This window comes from Mesoplodon densirostris, chromosome 8 (assembly GCF_025265405.1).
Source record: "Mesoplodon densirostris isolate mMesDen1 chromosome 8, mMesDen1 primary haplotype, whole genome shotgun sequence".
Taxonomy (NCBI): Eukaryota; Metazoa; Chordata; class Mammalia; order Artiodactyla; family Ziphiidae; genus Mesoplodon; species Mesoplodon densirostris.
Genome location: NC_082668.1, coordinates 1513199 through 1535252, shown reverse-complemented (window position 1 = coordinate 1535252; position 22054 = coordinate 1513199). Strand labels below are relative to the sequence as shown.

The window sequence follows — 22054 nt, the reverse complement described above, 5'->3', positions numbered from 1 at the left end:
CCCCAGCACCTCCCCGAGGAAACCTCTGGTTCAAGTCCTGGATGTGGACTTAAAAGCACGCTTTGCTCAGCAAAATTCAAAAAAGTATCAGGTGGTCCCTGCAGTGGGCGGGCACCGGAGCCGCTGCCCTTGCGTTCTCCCGAGGTTCCCGAAGGAAGGCTCAGGTCCCCGCCTTTCACTTCCAGCCAGATGAAAGCCCCGCATCCCTCGGGTGCACACTTCCCCTCACCCAGTCCTGACCAGCCGGGGCTGCTGCCCACACAGGCTTCTCTTCTAAAGCCCAACGTGACAGTAAAGGCAGCTTTCTCCCCACCCCCACTGCCCTCCCCCGAATCACACCGACCTGCACCCAGTGTGAGCACGGGCAGGGCTTTCTTACAGAAAAGCAGCTGAAGGCCAACCCAGAAATGGGTAACTGGTAAGGACACAGGACACAGGAAGGTCCCAAGCCAAGTTGGTGGCTGAAGGGCTTTTTGGAGGGGGGGAGGCTTTTGACAAACAAAAGGGGCTTTTTTGGCAGGCAAGGCAGGCGCGCCTTTCGTTCTGTTGTATCACAGACCCCAGCCCTCGAGATTAGATGAGAACAACATAACGAGAGTCCTCAGCACACCTGCCGTCTGAGGGGCCTCGTCACCTGCCCTCGCTGGGCCACACGCCTTGTCAGCACGAGGCCGTGGGCCCCGGCGGGTGGCTGCTGAATGGCTGCAGCCAGCGGGGGGACGGTGAGGCCGGGGCCACCTGCCGGCTAGGGTGGACGGAAGGAACCGTCTGCCGTTTCCCTCTGGGCAGCCGACGTTCTCACCTTTCTGCTTACAAAACCTGATAGAACAAAAAAGGTACTTTAGGAAAAGAATGAGCATCTTTTCCTCAATACAGTCTCCCGCCTGGAAACATACACCTGCGAGACACATAACCGCGTCGTTCCGACGACACATTTACTTCCCGATCCTCGAGCAGGAAATACTCAGTTACCGCAGTTTGACTGCCACCCTGGGTTTTCTCAGGGCTGCGAGCATTCCTGTGAGGCGAAGACGCGGCAGCCCTGGGGGAAGAGGCGGCGTCGGCCGGGCCCCTCGGGGCTCCAACGTGCAGAGGCTTGGGCGCCATCCACGTGCTCTTCTGCCCAACCTCACGGGAAAGGAGACACCGAACGTGACACCATTCACCTTCTCAGCCCCACCAATCACAAAGCCACACCCCGTCGGGGGTGCAGGCTGCCCCCAAAGCCGGAACCGGCCTTGCCCGTCCGAGAGGCCTGTCTGCCACCAAAGTCCTCTGGCCACACGCACGCCGACCCCGGCGGGAGGGACACTGCAGGGCGGTGGCGAGAGAAGGGACGTGCTGGCCATTACAGCCCAGACGCCAGAGCAGCCAAGACAGTTGAACGTGGTCCCCTCTTCCGTCCTCCCCTCTCTAAGGGGTCTGTGAGGCGCCCGGGCCGCAAGACTGCAGGACCGGCCCCACGCCTGGCGCACTTTCAGTCAACGGTGAAAGTGCTTTGTGTCTTAGTGAAATGCAAAATGTCGCCCACTTAAATCTAGACTCCAACTCGGAAACTGCTGGGAAGCTTTACGTTCAGTTCTTAAAATCCAAAGAGAGAGAGAGGGAGAGACGGGCGAGGGGAGGGAGGGAGGGAAAAGAAGGATGGTGCGGGGGCCGGCGGGAGCTCTAACACAGCCACACCAGAGGGCACCTTCCACAGTGAGGACGCCTTCTCTCCTGCACCGTCCAGGACGGAAGCCACGGGCCACGTGGCTTCCGAGCACCTGAGCTGTGGCCAGTGCAACTGAGGAAGTGAATCTTAGTTCATTTATATTTAAATAGACACGTGCGGCTCGGAGGGACCATGCTGAACACAGCGGGGCTCCACAGTAGAAAGCCCAATTTAACAGGATTCACAACTTACAGCTTAACTCCGGAACTAAAACGCGGATCTCAACAATTGGGCTTCAGGAAATCTTACTTTTGTTTTCTAAGTTTCAACAGAGGTGAATAAACAAGTGTGATTTTCTCTCACGTGACTCATTTTTGATCAACAACTTGATTTTTAGGTAATAAAGAGAGTATATTGTTTTGCTCTTGTGTTTTATCCCACTGACATTCTGTGCTTGAATCTCCCCTCAGAGGAAGGAGTCACAAGACCAGCTGATGATGGTCACCACAGGAGACTTCCAAACTCTCTTTCACAGCAAATACTCTGCTCTATAAATCTAGGGTAATTGCTTCCTCTTTTTGGTATTTCCTCTTTGCTTTTTTCCTTTTTCTCTAATGTAGTAGTTACATTCTAAAACAAAAAGAATGCTTCAGAAAAACTCTTCAATCCTAATATATGTCTTGATCAAACCAAACCACATCAAAGCAAACTGTTGGCTAATGGTAAGTGTGTGTGCATACACACGTATGTGACACGTATGCGTGTGTGGGCAGATGTATAATGGAGAGAAGTGCCATAGAACGGTTTTATTTCTTGAAGTCTGAACACACAACGTACAAAACCTGCCTGACACAGAGCATGACTGTGACGAAATGAGATTCTCCAAGTGATACCTGCTCTTTCACAGCAGACTGTTTCTCCCCGTGATCATCGTCCCAGAATAAAGCTGGAGGGCCCCCAGCTTTAAATGGGGGTGCCTCCTTCCATTCCCGTAACTACACTTCAGGGCAGACTGCTGTTTGCTGGGCCGTTTCTTCCACTGTGCAACTTCAGGATCATTCACTCCCATCCCCGATTTTAAGCAATGTGGAGTCCAGGGGAGTCAGGCGGCCTGGGTGCATCTTCATCCTCGCGAGGCAGCTTCCACGGAGGCGTCCGTCACTTCAGCCAGATCCATTTGTCCCCCACGTCCTTGTTGTACCCAGGGCTGTACCTGCGGCCCGGCAGCTGCGGGAGGGAAAGCCGTGGTCACCAGCAGTTTACAACGTACGTCCGTCCCCCCAGCTCACCTAACGGCTTCCTCCACTCCATCCTTCCCCTCCCTGCGCCGGCGGGGCCTGCTTCTGGCAGTCCCGCTGTAAGGGTGAGAGGTCCCGCAAAATGAAGCACAACACGACCCTGCCCTTGGGAGCTCACATGCTGCTGGGGGTGCTACACATGCCAGTGGCCAATCCAAGTGTCCGTGCTGCTGTCGGGAGGGTGGCCATGGAGCCTCGGGCAGAAGTGGCACTGACCTAGGGGAGCCACAGCTTTGGGGGGGGGAGGGCGGGAGGGGAGATGTCTCAGCCCCTCTCTCTGCCCCACGTGCCCATCTCCTACCAGCACCTCCTGCCATGGGCCCCACCACAAATCAGGGGCAGGGGTCCCAGGGGCACAGGGCACACACAGGGTGGACCTGGAGGGGCACAGAGGCTCCCTCACATAGCCAGGAGGGCTCCCAGGGGAAGGGAGCCTGCGGCGAGGGCGAGGGGTCCACAGGCTGGGATGGAGCGTCACGGGGTCGGCCTCCACTGTGGAGCGTGGAAGCCTGGCTCTGAAGGCGAGGCTAGAAGGAGTCTTGCGTAGGCCAGGCAGGGAACAGGCAAGCACAATGAGATTCATCCAGTTACACAGTGGGGACAAAATACGGAGTTTTCTTTTTCCCACCTTCCAGTTAATGTGGTCCAACAGTAGATATGTACACACTACATACTACACACGAAAATCTTCCACACTTTGCCCTTAAGAACAAGTGCTAAAGCAGGTTAAAAAACAAATCAGCCTCTCCTTGATTCTCATCAGCAGAGGGCATTCATTACCAGCCACACCGAGGTGGAGGCAGAGGCTGCAGTGCAAGGAGGGGGGTCACAGCCACACCCGAGGCCAGACACAGCCCTGCCTGGACACTCCCCGCGGCCACACGACCCACCCCGGCCCTGAGCCTGCGCCCCCTCTGGCAGGTGCACAGGCCTGCAGTGGGCGTGCACGGCTGCAGGACGCTGAGAGAAGCGGGGACCTGTAAGTGGGGAGGACAGAAGTGCAGGCTGACCGCAGCTTCCTGCCCTGGGAGCCTCTGTGCACGAGGTTTCGTCCAGGTGCCAGGAGCATCCTGGGTATACAACAGGGCAAACAAGAAAACACCCGGCTCCCCCCCAGGAGTCATCCTCTTGGGCGGAGACTGGGAAGGGATCCAGTGGCACACGAGGCCCAGGGTTCCGCCAAGGGGGAGCCAGCGGGGGGCGCACATGGAGCAGCAGAGCCCAGGGGCAGGGCGAGAGGGGACGCCTGGCGTGGCCACCGGAGGAGCAGGGGACAGGAGTGGCGGGAGGACCCGGGAGTGAGAGCGGAAGCCCTGCTCTCCAGCTCCGACAGGCACTCCGGCAGAAGGTGGTCGCTGGGCCGGAAGAGCTGCAGGTGCCGCCCTGTGTGAGGGTCTCAGCGACCTCCATGGGCCTTAAGGGCTCAGGAGAGCCTGGGCAGCACAGCGGAGGCGGGCACCCAGGTTGGCTCCCAAGCAGAATGGAAGCAGCGCGTGGGCCGCCGCGGGGAGACCACCAACGGGCAGGTGGGGAACTGGGTCGGTGGCCGAGAAGGTGGGGCTGTGCTGGAGACCCAGCTGCACAGCCGCCACCTGGCAGCTCGAGGGAGGGGGCGCCATCCCAGCGAGGACGGCGCGGGGAAGAACCCGAGGAGAGGAGACGCCCCGGAGCCTGCGAGCAGGGGGCGCTGTGCGCGGAGACGGGGTGTGAGCAGTGCCTCTGTGTCGAGGGGGTACTGAGATCGCAAAATCCCCCCCCAGACTCCCATGTCCTCACCCTCAGACCCTGTGCCTGTGCAGACATGATTAAGCCGGGACCTCGAGGCGGGGAGACCGCCCTGGACTGACAGGTGGGCCCAGAGTCATCATGAGGGTCCTGGGAGAGGGTCAGATCAGGAGATGCGGTGGCAGAAGCAGAGGTCGGCCTGACCAGGGACGGGAGCCAAGGCACGAGGGGCCTCCAGAAGCTGGAAGGGAAAGAAGCAGAGGCTCCCCAGAGCCCCAGTGGGAGCACAGCCCCACGCCTGCGTTTGTGCTCTGACCCCCAGAACTGGAAAATGACACGGGCACCTTCTCACCCGCTCAGCCTGTGGCCGTTCGTTACAGCTGCTACAGAAAACTCATGCAGCATGTTCTGCGTTTTATGACGGAGACATTGGGCGTGTCTGTACAACGAGAGAGAGGCCGCGCTGAGGCCGTGGGAGAGCGGCCACCCCCTGGGAACAAGAACCAGGACGGGGGCAGAGTGGCCACAAAGCAGGAGCCACGGGTGCATCTCCCCGCGTGGTCTCTCCCTGTCCACAAAGACGTTCCCAGCCAACTGCTATGAATACACAACTGCTGTAGCAAGAAAAGAACAATCTTAATTTTTATCACTCCGTAATTTTTATCACACCAGAAAGTGGTATCTTTTCATCGGAAAGGTTTTCAAGCTTCACCGACACCAGCAAACCGGCACCAGGCCAGCCCCCAGCACCTGCTGAGGAAGGGCCGGGGAGGCCATAGTTTGGCTCTTCTGTCTTCTTTGCAAATCAAATTTTAAACCATAGAGCAGAGAATAAAACCTCGCAGAATGTGGAACCGCTGAGTGCAGCCAGCATCTATCAACTGCGTCACAAAATCTGCTCTCTGGACCTCCTGGAGCAGCACCTAACTGGCCTTTGATACCCAGACAAGGGTCCCCAGACCCTCAGGGTTCCCTTTCAGTGCAGTTAAGCCAACAGAGAACCCCAGGAGGGTTCCCATTTGGGATGTTTCACAACGAGAATGCAAAACAAAGCTTCTTCCTTTTCATCACTCGTATCTGCATCTGCTTCTTTAAGTCCACCTTCAAACCTCTCAGCCCCAGTCCAGCACATTCATCGCCTGAGGGAACACGCCCTGTGGCCCTGTGAGGACGGAGTGGCCCAGGACCTCCTGGCGGGAGCATCTCTCAGAAGCCGACGCGGGCACCTCGTCCGACCGTCAGCACAAGAATGTGACTCCTGGACGCGGGCCCGCAGTCAGTTGTGTCCTGGGTCAGGCCGGGGAGCCACGGGCACGGCAGGTCTGAGCTCAGGGTGGTGCAGCTGAAACAAAGAGATGCTGCCGAGTTTGACTGTGAGGACAGTTTAAACCTTGGGTGAGTTCTGATTTTAGAAAAAGGCGCGCATCTCTACATGCTACAGGCCGGGACGGCACGGGTGTCATGAAGTGGCTCAAGAGGTCCGAGCTCACAGAGGCTGCTCCTCCCAGGCACTCTGTCACACGCAGCTTAGAGAGGCCGGCACAGGCTTAAACTGCCAGCTGCCTGGACAAAAGCCAGTTGAGAAGAGAAATACATATGCACTCATCCTCCTGGAGGGAACTGTGAATTCCTTCTACATTTGATACACTGTGTGCTGGCTGCTTTGAGACACGAATAAAAGTCCCATCTTCTCTAACCTCATAAAATACACAGAGTATATAAACCAGTTGGGAAGTGGAATGGTAGCAGGTGGAAAGTGCTGGACGAGTGGAGGGGATGCAGAAGTCCTCCCTGACCAACCCGGACAGCGGAGAAGAGGACACGGTCAGGAGGAAGGGGGGGCAAGGGTGACAGGATGGGGTGGAGCGCGCGTCCTGCTGGAGCCGCCGGGCGTGGAAAGCTGCTCCCTGACGGCCGCGACTTCAGTCACCTTGGCCTCTAGCGGCGCCTCGGCCGGCCTCCGGTTCCACCACTAGGGACAGCCCAAGTGAGAGGCCAACCCATGCCAGGTAACGCCTGCAGCTTCCCGCCACGAGGGAGTAAGAGGGCCTGGACTCAACCCCTGGCCACACGCATCTGGAAACTGGACCAACTGAGTGTGCTGGTGGCCCTGAGCAGACATGTGCTAGCGGGAAGGACCTAGGCAGAAAAGGGCCCCGTCCACCCAGCGCGTTCGGTCTCTGGCTGAGCAGCAGGCAGCGTGCGTGGGGCGGTGCCCCCGAGGCGGGTGGAGAGCACCCCAGGCAAAGGACGTCCCAGGGTGTCTCCGGGCGAGCAGTCCAACAGCTGCCCTGGGGCTGAGCCAGCCAGAGCAGAGGGACCGCTCACTGCACACACGGGCACGGAGACCCCCGGGACACACCGGGGACGGGGCTAACCCTTCCCTAGAAGACAGGCTGCTCTAGACCCACCAAAACGGTTCAACATCAAGCCCCCAAAGCTTAAACTGACTTGCAAGTATCTTAACTGCCTGCCAGAAAGAATTCTAACACTCTTCAAAAGAATGAAACAAAACCTAGTGCTCGTAAACATAAAAATTCATGATTTATGGCAACCGATGAAAAATGTCTAGACACGTGAAAAGAGAAAAATGTAACTTGTAACCAGGGGAAGAAAATCAAGCAGACTAAGGACATGACAAAGATGACGGATTAGGAAACAGGACATTAAAACAGCTGTAAAAATATTCAACGTAATCAAGAAATTAAATGGAAAAGGAAAATAATGAAAGAACTGGAAAATGTAAAAAGAACTTCTAGAGTTTACAAAAACCCAGGATTCCCGAAATAAAAATTCCACTGGGTAGGTGTGGCAGCCACGCAAATGTGCTGCTCAGATGTCCTGCTGAGAGGAGGCACAAGTAGCCGAGGGCCCAGGTGCTGACCCTCTGGGCCCGCTACGCTGTTCACGCCGAGGCCACGCTTCCCACAGAAGGGGCTCTGCCCACGACCAAGAGCAGCAGAGGTTCCATGGCAGCCTATCCGTGGGCCGTGGGCCTCTTCAGCAGGAGCCTTTGGCTCTAGGACACCCCGTCGGCCTGGCCAAACCCTTCCTGGACTGTTCCTCCCCAATCTCTTCCCCTCCCCTGCCCTGTCACAGGGCCAGACGCCTTCCACCTCAGGTCTGGTCCTTTTATCCTTCACAGGGGCTTCCCTCCAAAACCTCATCAGCGTTTAATCCCATCTTGGTTTCTGTTTCTCGGAGTACCCAAACTAACACAATGAATTAACAGCATATTACATGTAACCGCAGAAGAAAACAGCAGTGAACTTGAAGACTGAGCAACAGAAACTATCCCAAACAAAACACACAGAGAAAAAGGCCAAGGACAAATGGACAGACTCTTAGTGACCTGTGGGACAGGATCAAGTCATCCAGCATATGTGCACTCAGAGTCCTCGATGGGGGAGGAAAACAATCTGAAGAAATAACGACCAAACATTTTCCAAATGATAGGAAAACTAGAAACCCTCACATCCAAGAAACTCAATAAACCCCAAGCAGGACAAACAGAGAGAAAACCACAGAAGCACATAATACTTAAATTACTGAAAACCAGTGATAAAGAGAGTAAAGGAAAGTCTTAAAAGCAGCCAGAGAAAAAAGTTCCGTTAGGTACGAGGGCCAAAGATAAGAATAACTTCGTACTTCTCCTCAGAAACTGTGCAAGCCAGGAATCTATGGAGTATCTTTAGTGTTGGCAGAAAACAACTGTCAACCCAGAATTCTATGATGAATGAAAAATCTATCAAAATGAAATGGGAATAAATATATTTCTAAACAACAGCTAATAGAAGCCATCACTAGCAGGCCTGTACTATGAGGTCAGCTATTAAAGGGGGCTACTCGGCCAGATGAAACCTGGACCTACACGAAGGAACGGAGCACAGCAGAAACGACAGCTGCAGGAGGAAGGACAGGGAGGAGGAAAGACTGAATAGAAAGCTCGAATGAACTGTTTAAAGCCAAAGTAGTAACAGTATATCCTGAGGTTCCTAACATGTGTGGAAGTGAAATACACAAGCGTAACAGCACAGAGGACAGAGCGGGGAGAGAAGCCGGCTGCCAGGGGCTCACGTCGTGTGTGACGTGGCCCGATGCTGGCTGCCTGGGGCACCGTGACAAGGTAAAGGTGTGCACTGCACACCTCACAGCAGTCACTAACGATGAGATAAAGAGGTGCAGCTGACAGGTCAACGGAGGGAATGAAACAGAACCACGGAAAACAATCAACTAGCCCACAGAAGCCAGGGACAGAGGGAGCAAGACGCTGCTGCAGGGCTGAAATGTGAGCAAGTCAGGAGCAGCAGATCCCTCAGCTGAAGCCCCTCCCCGGAGGCGGGTGACAGCACGAAGGTCACGGGCGCGCCCCCTTTGATGGATGACCTCTGTGCCGGTACTCCGGTTTCTGCTCAGAGAACGTCTAACTCTCCAGCCCCAGCTGCTACTGCACGCAGTTATCTACCAGTTAGAGAATCACTCTCAGGAAAGAAGTCCCGTAAGAAAACTGCCGCTTTATGAACACTAACGATTCGGTAGGAAAGAACACCCAGTGAGTCTGATGACCCGATGCCCTTGGAAACACCATTCGGGAGAAAGCCGACCAAACCCCCGCCGCTCAGCCCCCATCAGACAAATCGAGGGTCCTCCCGGGCCCACAAGCGACCCTCCTGGATGGGCGGCTGACCCGCTCTCCCCGGAACTTGCTGCCCGAGCTGGCTGCCCTCCCTGGAGCGCCCTCCTGGGCATCTATCTCCTCCTCCTGAACGCCTGCCCTACACGACGCCCGCTCCTCCACGACACCTCTCCTCGAGCCGAGGGAACCAGCACCACTCCTGGGGACTCCCGAGTCCACTGTCCCTTCCTGTGGGTACCCACCCTGGTGACGCCCGCCGCAATCAAGAGGGACTTGGATCCTAGAGGGCGGCCTGCCTGCCAGTCCCATTCCCAGCACCGCCTTGGGATCGGACACGTGAGGTCAGCAGGCAGGCACTGTCTCGGAGGTAAAAGATGTTAAGTGACGCGCGCGAGGTCACCGGGCGAGAAGGGGCAGGCTGACACCCGAGCCCAGATGCTCTGACCCTTGAATCCCGGAACGTCTTGCCCACCACCCCCTGCAGATATCCGCTGCGTTAAATGGCACGTCTCCGTGCGCTGTTAGCGCGTGAAGTCCCTGCACCACGTGGAGCTTTCCCCTCCCGTCAGCCGGTACACACTGAGCTCTACCGCTATGAGACTGTAGGACGCATGTCAGGGTCCAGTCCACAACCACCCTGCCCTGGGAAGGCCGGCTGCCCTGCTTTTCCTGCCCTTTTACGGGTGCCTCAAATAACTACCCGGGGAGCGGGGGGCACTTTTATTTCTTAGCATCACCTCAGGGATAGTCAGTGATGCTCGGGGTTTCCTGGTTGGAAGAGTTTTCCTGGAGGACTAAATATATGTAGTAATTCTAGCATCAAATCCTGTGCTGTATTACTGTAAAAAGGTGAATTTTTTAAAAAAGGATGGAATACGCCTTGGCTCTTCGGGATCTGCTTTACTCCACTGGAGCGATAAATTGTAATATTAGGTACTATTGACTGTGCTCTCTCTAGATGCACCAAGGAGCTGAAAACTACTAAATAATTGTGGGGTGGCTCGGGGATTCCAATTTCCCACCCCTGTTACTCACTATTACATACAAATGCTGATGAGCCCTGCTAAGAATTCCTCATTAATTTTAAAGAAGAGCACCAGGGAAGTTATTTATGAAAGTCACTTCTGTGATATGCAATGTCCCCAATTTTCCATTACCGTTAAACACAAATCAAGTATAAAAAAAATGAAATCAACTTCCAAAAAATGTTATTTTATCAAAGGCCATTTTCAAAAACAATCTTTTTATTTTAAAAATAAGTGCCTCCTGGGCCTCCCTGGTGGCGCAAGTGGTTGAGAGTCCGCCTGCCGATGCAGGGGATACGGGTTCGTGCCCCGGTCTGGGAGGATCCCATATGCCGCGGAGCGGCTGGGCCCGTGAGCCATGGCCGCTGAGCCTGCGCGTCCGGAGCCTGCGCGTCCGGAGCCTGTGCTCCGCAACGGGGGAGGCCACAACAGTGAGAGGCCCGCAAACCGCAAAAAAAAAAAAAAAAAAAGTGCCTCCTATTTTTAGCACACAAACACCACAGCCTATTACAAATACTCCACATTGAGGTCCTATCTTCACACCACAAGCATCACATCATCATATACTTTAAATGTCTTAATCCCATTTAACTCATATTAACTGTGAAAAAGAAAAGCTCCTAACTCAAGCACTCGTTCAAATACCTGAAACCGGGATGTGTCCTAAAAATTCTAAAACCAGAGTAATGACTGGACACACGCAAAGTCCAGGCACCCCTGGTGGGTCAGGGTGCGTGTGAAACACTACCCTTTCATTTCGCACCAGCAGGTTCCTGTGAAAACCTGCAACTGCACACAAATCAGTGCACCTGGTAAAAAGTCTACCTTTTATATACTAACTTTCTTCTCCAAGGGACATACGTTATTTTCTGTATGCAGAAATATAAATAATGGGACATGGAGACAAACACTGAACTTCAATCATGAGCTTTCCACAGAGCACGCAGTGAGGGCAGAGGGGTGCATGCCTCTTCCAGCCACAACTAATGAAGGACAGACTGAAGACATTTAGCACCTACTCTCACGTTAAACGACTTCTAAACTGAGAACTGGTATTTTAACATAAAAGATAGATACCAAATTAAGTTCTAACTAAGGTTTGAACATCGAGAGGAAACATGAAACGACCAAGTCTGTACCTTTCTTCTACAGCAGGTTTAGATACATTGATCCTAAGGCTTTTCTGTTTACTGCAAGTTTGTCTTTATTAAGGTGAACTTCGTAAAGGCAAGAACATACAGTGTTAACATATTAAAGTTATTAAACATCTCTATTTTAAAAAATGGTAAAGAAGAACTTGATACAGAAAATGAAAATAGTAACCTGAGATAGTAAAGAAATAAAAATAGCAGGAGAGAAAACCGAAGATCCTGTTGTCCTAGCAACTGTCTTGGACAAGATCGGATTCATGGAAGGAACTCAGTATCTTAATAGCATCTGGCCTCCTTAAATTGGAAAGAGATGGAATCGGTAAAGTGGAGACCGACTCACAGTTTGTCTACCCCAAGGGAGGGCTGCTCAGTAATAAAAAGTGACCTGGCACAGTGTCTGAAAAATGACTTTAAAAAATTAGCAGGCGCTCATGCACACGTTAGGTATTTATATGAATTTGTCTATAGGGTCACTTCCAAACAAAATCAGAGGGGCTGTGTGAATGAAAAATGCGTTGACACATGCTTCTCAGGCTCCGGGTACTCACGCCCCTCCGAGATCCCCGGGCAGCCCCTGGAGACCAGATGGGAGGCTGAAGGCCAGCAGGACCCCAGCCAGTCCAGCCACAGGACTGAGCCAAACGCCCAGGCCACCGGATCAACCAAACAAAACCAAACCGACGTTACAAGTCCTTCTGTTCTATGAAAACCCGAGATCCTTTCTCTCCTAAAAAGGTCACTCCGCACCAGTGGAGGCCCCAGGGCCACGACACAGCGGAAGGGGTAATGCTGACACGTGAACTATGCCGCAAGCCGCTGGCCCGGTCTGCACGGGAGGCCCCGCGGCCCCAGCCGGGACCTGGGCGTGAGGGGCTGCCTGCCATGGACGGCAGACGCCGTGGCCTCACCTGCCCTCCCGGAACCACGCCTACAAGCGGCGACGAGAACCGTCGTGCCTTCCTGTGGGCACAGCGCAGGGCCCGCCCCCACAGATGCTCAAAGCTGGCCGGCGAGGCCACTTCCCCGTCAGCCTCGTCCCCCTCCCGTCCCGAGCCCTCAGGCCCGCTCCCAGCAGGACACTCCGGCCTCACCCTCAGGCCGGCCTCCCCGACTCGACTCCCGCCTGCTCCTGCCGCCGCGGGTGCCCCAGGTGCGGGGCTGGAGGGAAACGCCTTCCTGACTCGACCTCCACCCGCTTCTGCCCGCACACCTCCTCCTACCAGTGTCGCCCTGAGCTGGCCCCCGAGCCTCACGCCCTTCCCTTGTCTCTCAGGTTCTCCTCACAGGGCTTCTTGCAGTCAGTGATTCTGAACAAAGCCCACAGCTCATCCCAGGGGGCCCACGAAAGCCCTTTCCCCACAGCGAGACTCAGGATCCCCGAGCAGCCGGGAGCCCCCGGGCCCTGCCTCGGTTCTCAGTCCTCACCGCTCCCCCTTCCCTTCATGAACACGCGGCCCGGAGCCAACACACCAGCGCCCCTGCCCGCGGCAGCCCCGTTCCGGCGGCCTCCGGCCCTCACGATGCTGCTCCTCCTCTCGGAGAAGACCCAGGCCCCCAGGCCCCCGACGACTGGGCTCACCCCCTCATCCTGTAATCCCAACGCCTGGGCCACCACCGTGAAGCCCTCTCCCCCGTCAGCCCCCAGCGGCAACCACGTCGCATCCTATGTCCGCGTGTCTGTGGTTCCCACTGGTCGGTGACTCTCCAGAGCTCTGTGTCCTTAGAGCAGCGTCTGGCACTGAGAGTGCAACGAATGGGAACCGGATGAATACACAGGCCAGGGGAGCTCCCAGGGCCTCTTCCTGGCTCTGCAGTGTGACAAGCGTGGCCACCACGGAAACACGCTGCGGAGCCAGAAAGCAGGCGCCCAACTCCAGGGCTGCAAGAGCTGAGAGGCCCCATGAAGAAGTTCCCGGAAAAACAGCCCCCTTCCCAGGATATGGGCCACCTGTCGGGGCATAAGTCATGCAGACCGCATGCCCAAATGTCAGCATGGACCTCAAACTACACAAGGACAAGCAAAAGAAAAAATTACAAAAGCCCAAGAAGCCAAATGAGTTGTCTGGACCCTGTGACCTGGACACTTGCCAGCTCAGGCCCCGGTGCCCCCGAGTCTGTCCAGCCTCTAGAGGAAAGATATCCATAAACCAGTGTGCCTGACGGTCTACAACACAAGGCCGCTGTTGCCACAAGCAACTCCCCCTCTTAGGAATCCCCTGCGCCCCCACATCGTCCCCACTGCCACCAGCATCCAGTTCAGAGCACACCCAGGTGTGGTCTACACTGCTCCCCCACTCTCTTCCTAGGGCCATACACGTGAGTCTGAAAGTCATATGACCAATACCAATACCTATGTCCATCGCAGGGACCTCAGGCGCCCGCTCTCCTGTCTTGCAGTCACAGCCCTTCCCCTGTGGACCCTCTTTCATTTGAATCCTTCAACGATAGTTTAGTTTAGAAAACCTAGGGAGTAAGAACAAATCTGGCTGCACAGGGAACGGCGAGGTTGCCCCGGGAGACAGCGGCTGCGGGGAAGGAAGGTGAGCTTGTCCTGGTCACAGCCATGCCCCCGTCGTCTCTCAGCCATTCCCTGAAGCTCTGCTTCCCCGCCTCCACCTGTGCCCCAGTCGACATCCAACACGGCACGCAGAGCCATCCTCCTAGCACGTGGTTCAGATTCTATCACTCAGAGCACGCCAACGGGCCACAGCTTCGCTACGACTTCAACCAAAGCCCTCACACCACAGCCCACGGGCCCTTGCTGCGCGCCCTGCTACCTTCTCACCTCACCTGCGCTGGGCCTGCCCCTCCACTTCACCACGTGGACTCTTCCTTTCCTAGAACGTGCCGAGCCTGCCTCTACCTCCCAACCCCGCCCCCTCCCCGCAAGTGTAGCCGGGACACCCACGTCTTCTGGTACCCAAGGCCTCTCTCCACAAAACAGCTCCCACCCAGGACGGCTTTGCTCCCACCCCACAGCACTCAGAGGCCTCCCTACGTACTGGTGATCGCTGGTCCACTCCTCCCCCAACTCTGTCTTATTCCCCAATATCCCCAGTGCTCAGAACAGCGCCTGCAACAGAAAGTAAGTATTTGCTGCGTGGTAAGTGACTCGATGTAGAACACAGCTGACATGACCCCGCTGGGGCGTGTCTGCAACGTCAGGCTCAGCACCACGTGCGCGGGGTGAGCCGCCCTCCCTCGTACTGCTCAGTGCTCTGAGATGCCCGAATAGCTCTCCCGGACACAATCCTCCCATCACCGCACAAGCCTTTTATCCTCTGCGTTTCCCTCCTACGCCTTCAACGCTGGGGACTGAAAGATTTCTCCATCCCGGGGGTTCACTGAGCAAATACATTCTGAGCAAAGGGAGACACAGAGCTCCCCACTTGGACCCTCTGTGGAAGGGACATGGGAAGAACCAGCACCAAATCAGCTTTCGGGTCACACAGAGAAACAGACGCCTTCCGTTTCCGGCAAAACAACAGCCCGGTACCCTGAAAAACCTCTTGATATAAAACCTCTACAAATGCTTTTAAATGCACTGATGAGCTCTACGAGAAATCACAAGGGGCTGAAATGAAGAGCGAGCTGGAAACCAGAGGGAGAGTTGCAGCCTCCGCCACCCCGGGGCATCTTCAGAGCCGCTGGGAGGCAAGGCAAAGCGGTGCCAGAGCAGGTGGACACCTGTGATGCACCTGTGCACATATGCGCAGCTCCGAGGGCGCACCCTCAGGGAAAGGCGGGAGGGAAGAAAGCGCCCTGACGGCAAGGGTGTCTCAGCGGGCGTCTTAAGAATTCACAGCCTCAGCCTGTCCTCACACAAGTGTGGGGTTCCAAGCCTCACCATCCGGGGCCTGGAATCCCACAAGCAGCAAAGGAAGCTTACAACCGGGCTCCTCCTGAATCTCAGGGCCTGGAGGCGGCAGCAGTCCTTCCAGGAGCAGGGCTGTCAGCATTAGCAAACGACACAGGATGCCCCATGAACGAAATATTTGGGGCGTGCTTATACCGAGAGAGTCTGGGTTCACCTGAAATCCAACGTCCCTGGGGCCCAGGGATAAATACCCATGAAGCATGAGCTCAGTGTCCAAAGTCTCCAAAATGCAGAAGGAAATAAGCCACCATGGGTAAGAATCAGAGGAAACAATGAACGACAGAGTCAGAGACAGGCCTCCAAACCTGAGATCACACACAGAAGATAGTGACTACATTTAAGATGTTTAAAGCAAGGGAAGAAACTGAGAACAGAAGCAAGGAATAAGATCCTACCAACAAATCAGGAAGTACCCACGTAACAAAAAAGAAATTTAAATCTAGACCTATCTTGGTTAAACTCTAAAATACCAAAGACAGAAAGAGTAGAAAGTTCCTGAAAGAGAAAAGGAGACCATAATATTTCATTAAAAAAAAACAAAAGGAAGCAGACACTTCTGGGGAAGAAACTGTCATAAAGGGACTTCCCTGGTGGTGCAGTGGTTAAGAATCCACCTGCCAATGCGTGGGACACAGGTTCAAGCCCTGGTCCAGGAGGATCCCACATGCCGCGGAGCAACTAAGCCCGTGTGCCACAACTACTGAGCCTGCGCTCTAGGGCCCACAAGCCACAACTACAGAGCCCAAGTGCTGCAACTACTGAAGCCCGCACACCTAGAGCCTGTGCTCCACAACAACAAGCCCACGCACCGCAACGAAGAGTAGCCCCTGCTCACCACAACTAGAGAAAGCCCGTGCGCAGCAACAAAGATCCGATACAGCCATTAATTAATTAATTAATTAATTTTTTAAAGAAAGAAGAAACTGTCATAAATTCCTATTGCTGGGGTGTTTATGGCCATGAACATATGGAAAATACCACTTGCACCTGCATAAACAATTAGTATCACAAATTTTCTTACTTCCCACTTGTTCCCCTAGAAACAAAACTGTTCTTCTGATGCAAGCTTCTTGTTGTCCCTCCCTTTCCCTTCTGAAGTTAACCATGTAAGCGTCTAATTTTAGCCATTTACCACCTACTTATTTTGTAATTCCCCATATGCATATGAATAAATTTTGGGTTACTTTTTCTGTGTTTAAAGAAAAAAAAACACAAAAGGACACTGCATGACTTCTTTTTCCAAGAATTAGAAGTGTTAGCCAATAATTTCCAGCCACAAAGTATCAACAAGTTCCATACCCACTATAAAACATGCATACGATATAATGGATGTATTATGAGAACACCACCCTCCTCATGCTTCCCAAGTGTCTCCATAAGCACAGTGCAAGTGAACTTCAAGCCTCTTATGAAATCATGAAGTGTGTTTCTACTAAGTTTATTACCCTTATTATATTAATCAGGATGATACAGTTGACCCCGGAACAACATGGGCTGAACTCTGTGGGTCCATTTATCTGCGGATATTTTTCGGTAGTGAACACTACCATGCAACCGGGGCCCTGGGTGGCTGAATCCACGGACAGGGGTGAACCACAGACCGTGGATACAGAGGCCCGCCTATAAGTTATATGCCCCCACGTTGTTCAAGGGTCAACTGTATAAACTTCTCACGTTGTCAGTGGAGTTTGGCTGAAACATACTTAACATTAAAATTTTTTTTCCTAGAAAATGAGGAAGCAGGGAAACTGATTTCTACAGACCACCGCCATAAAAAAGCACCCCACCAACCCCTCCCTTATTCCAGGAAATGAATGGCCACAAAACACCCTCCACTCTAATACTGAACCAGTCCTTCTCTAAAAGAAACAATTCCTTAAAATGTTCCCAAACTGCTCGCTCCCTCCCTGCAGGGCACCAACCGGTGTCTCGGTGTCTCAGAGACACACAAGCCTCACGGCTGCTCGCCTGGGCGTTTCTAGAAATACGCTCTGCAGCCTGGCCAGGGAACCTTCTCTGAGGAGCAACAAACCTTTCCAGCTACAAACAGCTGCAAAAGACACTCACAGAAGGGCTTTATTCATTCGTCTTTATCCCTCATAACACACTTTCTAGAGGGAAATTTGGTAGTAACTGTTGCTCATGTCTTTAACACTCAAAAGAAATTCTGTGAATGAAGAAATATAGTCACTATTATTTACATTCTAATTTCAATTTATCATTTTTTAAAATATCAAACAACTAAATTTCCTTTCAAAAAACAGCATTCCTCTAAATAGTCATACAATTTTTACCCCACAAATATAAAGGCTATGGCAGGCATGGTGACTTCTGGTAAGGGGGAAAGAGCAAACACACAGCGGAGAGAACTGACAGACATACCTCAGCCAGGTGTCAACGTCAACACCAGCAGTGACGTGTCATGTTGATGGTACTTCAACCCTGTGGTCTTTCTCCCCCAAACACACACATCCAGGCTAATGGTAAGAAAAACACCAGACAAACTCCAATTGATGGACATTCTCTAAAACACCTGACCAGTACTCCTCAAAACTGTCAGAATCACTAAAAACAAGGAAAGTCTGAGAAGTCATCACAGCCAGGAGGGGCCGATGGAGACGTGACAATTGAAAGCCACTTGCTGTTCTGCATGGGATCCTGGGACAGAAAAAGGACATTAGGGAAAAACGATGGAAATCTGAATAAGGTATGGACTTTAGTTAGTAATATGTATCAATATTGTTCAGTACTGGTAACAAATATACCACACTAATATAAGATGTTAATATGGGAAACTGGGGTATATGAGAACTCTCCAGTACCTTCATTTTTCTGTAACTCTAAAACCGTTCTAAAAAATGAAGTTATTTTTTAAAAACACTTAAGCATTTTAAAAATTAGATTTCCCCAATCATTTAAATATTGACTAAAAATTTCAACATTTCTAAACATTTAAATTGTAAGTCCAATAAATGCCCTTTAATGCTCACAGATTAAAAATAAGACAAAACTTAACAACGATGAAAAATTGCCAAATAGCCTCCCTGTGTCACTGGGTAAAATGACGAATATGTCCAGCTTCTGGTGGACTAGTGCAGATCAAGGCCCCTCCCAAGCCACCAAGAAAAACGGACAACATATGAAAAAACATCTGTGCCGAGACATCAAAGGCAGGGCGGTTCCAAGGCCCCAGGAAAGGAAAGCAAGAAGGGTGGCTGCAAGGGGACTGCTTCCCCCTAGGGCCCCGCCCACTCTCACAGGCAGGAGCCTGGGGCTGAGCCAGCCCTCAGCAGGAAGGGGCCCTGGGGACAAAACTGCAGGTCAGGACCCACCAAAGAGGAGGGGCTCTAGTAAAAGTGCTCCATCAGGAAGGTCAAACAGGAAATACACCAGACCTCAGCAACCTCAGCACAGTGTCCCCTGGCTTGGTTTCTGACAGACTCGGGAGTCTGTCCTACGAAAACGCCGCCAGAAGACAGTAAGGACAGCAACAGCAGCCTCACGCTAGCTTTACAGTCCTTCCAAAATAATGACTGGCATTTTAAAAAATACCAGCATCCCAAAAAAGATTGAACGTCCCCAAACGGAAAGGACAGAGGGAGAATCAGTTTAAACAGATGGAACAGAGGTCCAGATATTACAGTTACCAGATAACTTTGTGATTAATATGTCAAAGAATTTGGATAACAAACTAATTTCAATGGACAACTCAAAATTATACAAAAATGGAAATTCTAAAATCAAAAAGGACTACAATTAAAGTTAAAACTTCAAATATAGAAAATACATGTCTAGGAGCAGATTGGGAAGAGCTGAAAGAGTAGTAACTTAGAAGACAGAGTGAAGAACATATCCAGGCTGAAGGTCATAGAGAAAACAGAATGAAAGATACAGAAAAGAGGGACACAGAACATGGTGAAAAGGTCCAAGATGTGGTCAAGTGGAGCCCAAGGAGAGCAGAGAAAACGGGGTGCAAGCAATATTGAAGAGGTACTAGCAAGACTCTTCTAAAACTGACAACGAATATCAGCCAAAGAATGATCTGAACTACAAGCAAAGCACACACGAAAGTACAGACGCACACACCCCAAGACAGTGTAAATGCTCAAAACCAAGTCAGAAACGCCACCTAAAAACAAAACAAAACAAAACCTTGCCAGAAACACAGGAAAACGGTCTTCAAAAGAGGTCTGCACCTACATGGGTGGGCAGCAGGACACAGCAGAGGCAGGAGAAACACCAGTGAAAACTGTGGAAGGAGCAGGGGTAGCAGTGGTGGGAACCTGGTGATACACTGGGGGGACGGATCCGGGAAGGAGATGCACTGACCTGAGGGAAGCCGGGTTTCTCACTATCTGAGAAGGACATGGGCTGGGGGACGATGAAAACGAGCCTTGTTGTGTCACTCTGGAATTGAAGGTACTGATGTGAATTCATAGCTGTCAATATACTGAGAGACAGAAACGAATATAGATGTATATGGATAAAACAGAAATCTGTGAGTCCATAGTGATATAAATAAATAAATGAATAAACAGAGAAGAGAGAGCATTTCTTTATAGTAGAATAGTAACTAATAATGTAGAAGGAATGACAGAATTAGGAAAATTACATAATCATTAATTTAGCCAAGAAAATCAACAGATGCTAACTACTGCGTCAAGGTTTGATGAGAAAATGGATATTTACCTAGTTTCAAAGTACTTCCCCTGAAAATACTTATTAATTACAAGGAGTAAAAGAATAACTTTACAGCGAGGACACTATCTCAGTCAAGTGATCAAAGTTAATAGAAACAGTGATGGGACAAAGAGGAATCACAGTGCTACCTGATAAGATATAATGAGTTCTGTGACCTTCCTACAAAAAACACATGAAACCTAAATCTAATCATGGGAAAACAAGACCAAATTGAGGGATATTAAAAAGTAACCATCCTGTAATCTTCAGAAGTGTCAAGGTCTTGAATATCAAGGAAAGCCTGAAGAACTGATCAGATTCAAAGATTCTAAAGAGACAAGATAATTAAATGCAATCTATTATCCTGGATTAGACCTTTTTGCTCTGAAGAACATTACTGGGACAACTGATTAGCCTTGAACAAGGTCTGTAGATTAGAGGTAGCAATGTATGAATGTTAATTTCCTGATTTTGATAGCTATATTGTGGTCATGGAGGAGAATGTCCTTGTTTACAAGAATTACACATTAAAACAGTGGTTCCCAAACCTTACTGCATATCAGAATTGGCTGGAGGACTCCTTAAAATAGATTCCTGGGCCCCATCCCCAGAGAATCTCATCCAGTATGCCCGGGCTGGGGCCTGAGAACTTGCATTCCTCATGAATGCCCAGGTGATGCCGATATGGGGACCACACTCTGAGAATCTGTGCGTTAAGATGTTTGAAGATAATGGGGTATAAGGATGACCACTTACAAAGGTTCAGAAGTTATTTTTCTATTCTTGCTATTTTTCTAAGTTTGAAAAATTCCAAAATAAAAACTAGAACAAATTAAAGACCATTTTAAACAATAAGGGTGAGAATTTGTTGTCAGCAAAGCTTCCTCAGTCAGAAGAACTATGATCCTGTGTGAAGGTATGGAGACCAGGGAGGGTAAGAGCAGCAGCAGGGCAGCCACGGGTCAATCTGCACGAACTGACCACATAAACAATAACCACAATGTCCCGAGGGCTTAAAATACTCGAAGAATCCCGACATGTGACAAAAACAACACAAAACAGCAGAGGTGGGTAAATGGAGTTAGAAGTGTTACGAGGTCCTTACAGTGTTCTGGGACTAGAGGGCTACTAACTTATAACAGAAGTCAATAAATCAAGGATGAATACTGTAATTACCAGGTTAGCCACTAAACACTATTAAAAGAATGATAACTAGTAAGCAAATAGAGGTGGAAATGGAATAAAAATGTTAAAAAAAAACCCTCTTAATCCAAAAGAAGGCAAGAAAAAAAAGACAACAAATACAAAGAACAGGTAAGAAAAATATAAAACATGTAGTAGGATAAGCTATTTAAACACAAATGTATCAGTAATTACACTAAATGTGAATGGACAAATATTCCCAATATTTAAACTGGACAAAAACTAAAGACATAACTGTTTTCAGGCTAAAAGGTGTCCACTGGAAATACAAAGATACAGAATGAATGAAATTAAAAGATGAAGAAAAAGCAATACCATGCAAATGCTAACCAAAGGAAAGTTGTAGACACTACATAAGTTTCAAATAAAGTAACCTTTAAGGTAAGAACCGTGACTAAAGTTAACGGGGAAAATTTCATAACATATAAAAGGGTGACTCTATTAGGAATGTAGAGCAAGTCTAAATTTGTGTATGTCTAATAATACAACCTCAAGATACACACAAAGCAGAACTTGACAGAAATAAAGGAGGCAGAAACCCACACAGAGTGACAGATTTCCAGACGCCTCTCACAGCAAACTGACAGAAGAAGGAAACAAAAATCAGTGAGAATAGAGACAATCTGAAGAATGTGATCAAGAGACTTCCTTTCAATGACGCTGCAAGAACCTTGCACACGACGGGGCAGAGTAAGCCTTCTTCTCAAGGACCGTGAAACATCACCAAAATGACCAATGCTCAGCCGAAAAGTCAGTCTCAGTCACGTTCCAAGAACAGGAATAAGACTGTTTCTGACTAGAGTGA

General features: G+C 51.2%; 1 protein-coding gene across 2 annotated transcripts in view; it reads right to left on the bottom strand.

Moving 5' to 3' along the window:
- Nucleotides 1-2451: 2451 nt before the first annotated feature.
- The window catches only part of NDUFA10 (NADH:ubiquinone oxidoreductase subunit A10), a 47921-nt gene continuing 28318 nt past the window's right edge, over nucleotides 2452-22054 (bottom strand). For both annotated transcript variants that reach the window (XM_060106359.1, XM_060106360.1), the window contains one exon: nucleotides 2452-2881. In XM_060106359.1, coding sequence (XP_059962342.1) covers nucleotides 2813-2881 — 69 coding nt within the window. In that variant the 3' untranslated portion in view covers nucleotides 2452-2812. The remainder of the gene's footprint in view (nucleotides 2882-22054) is intronic.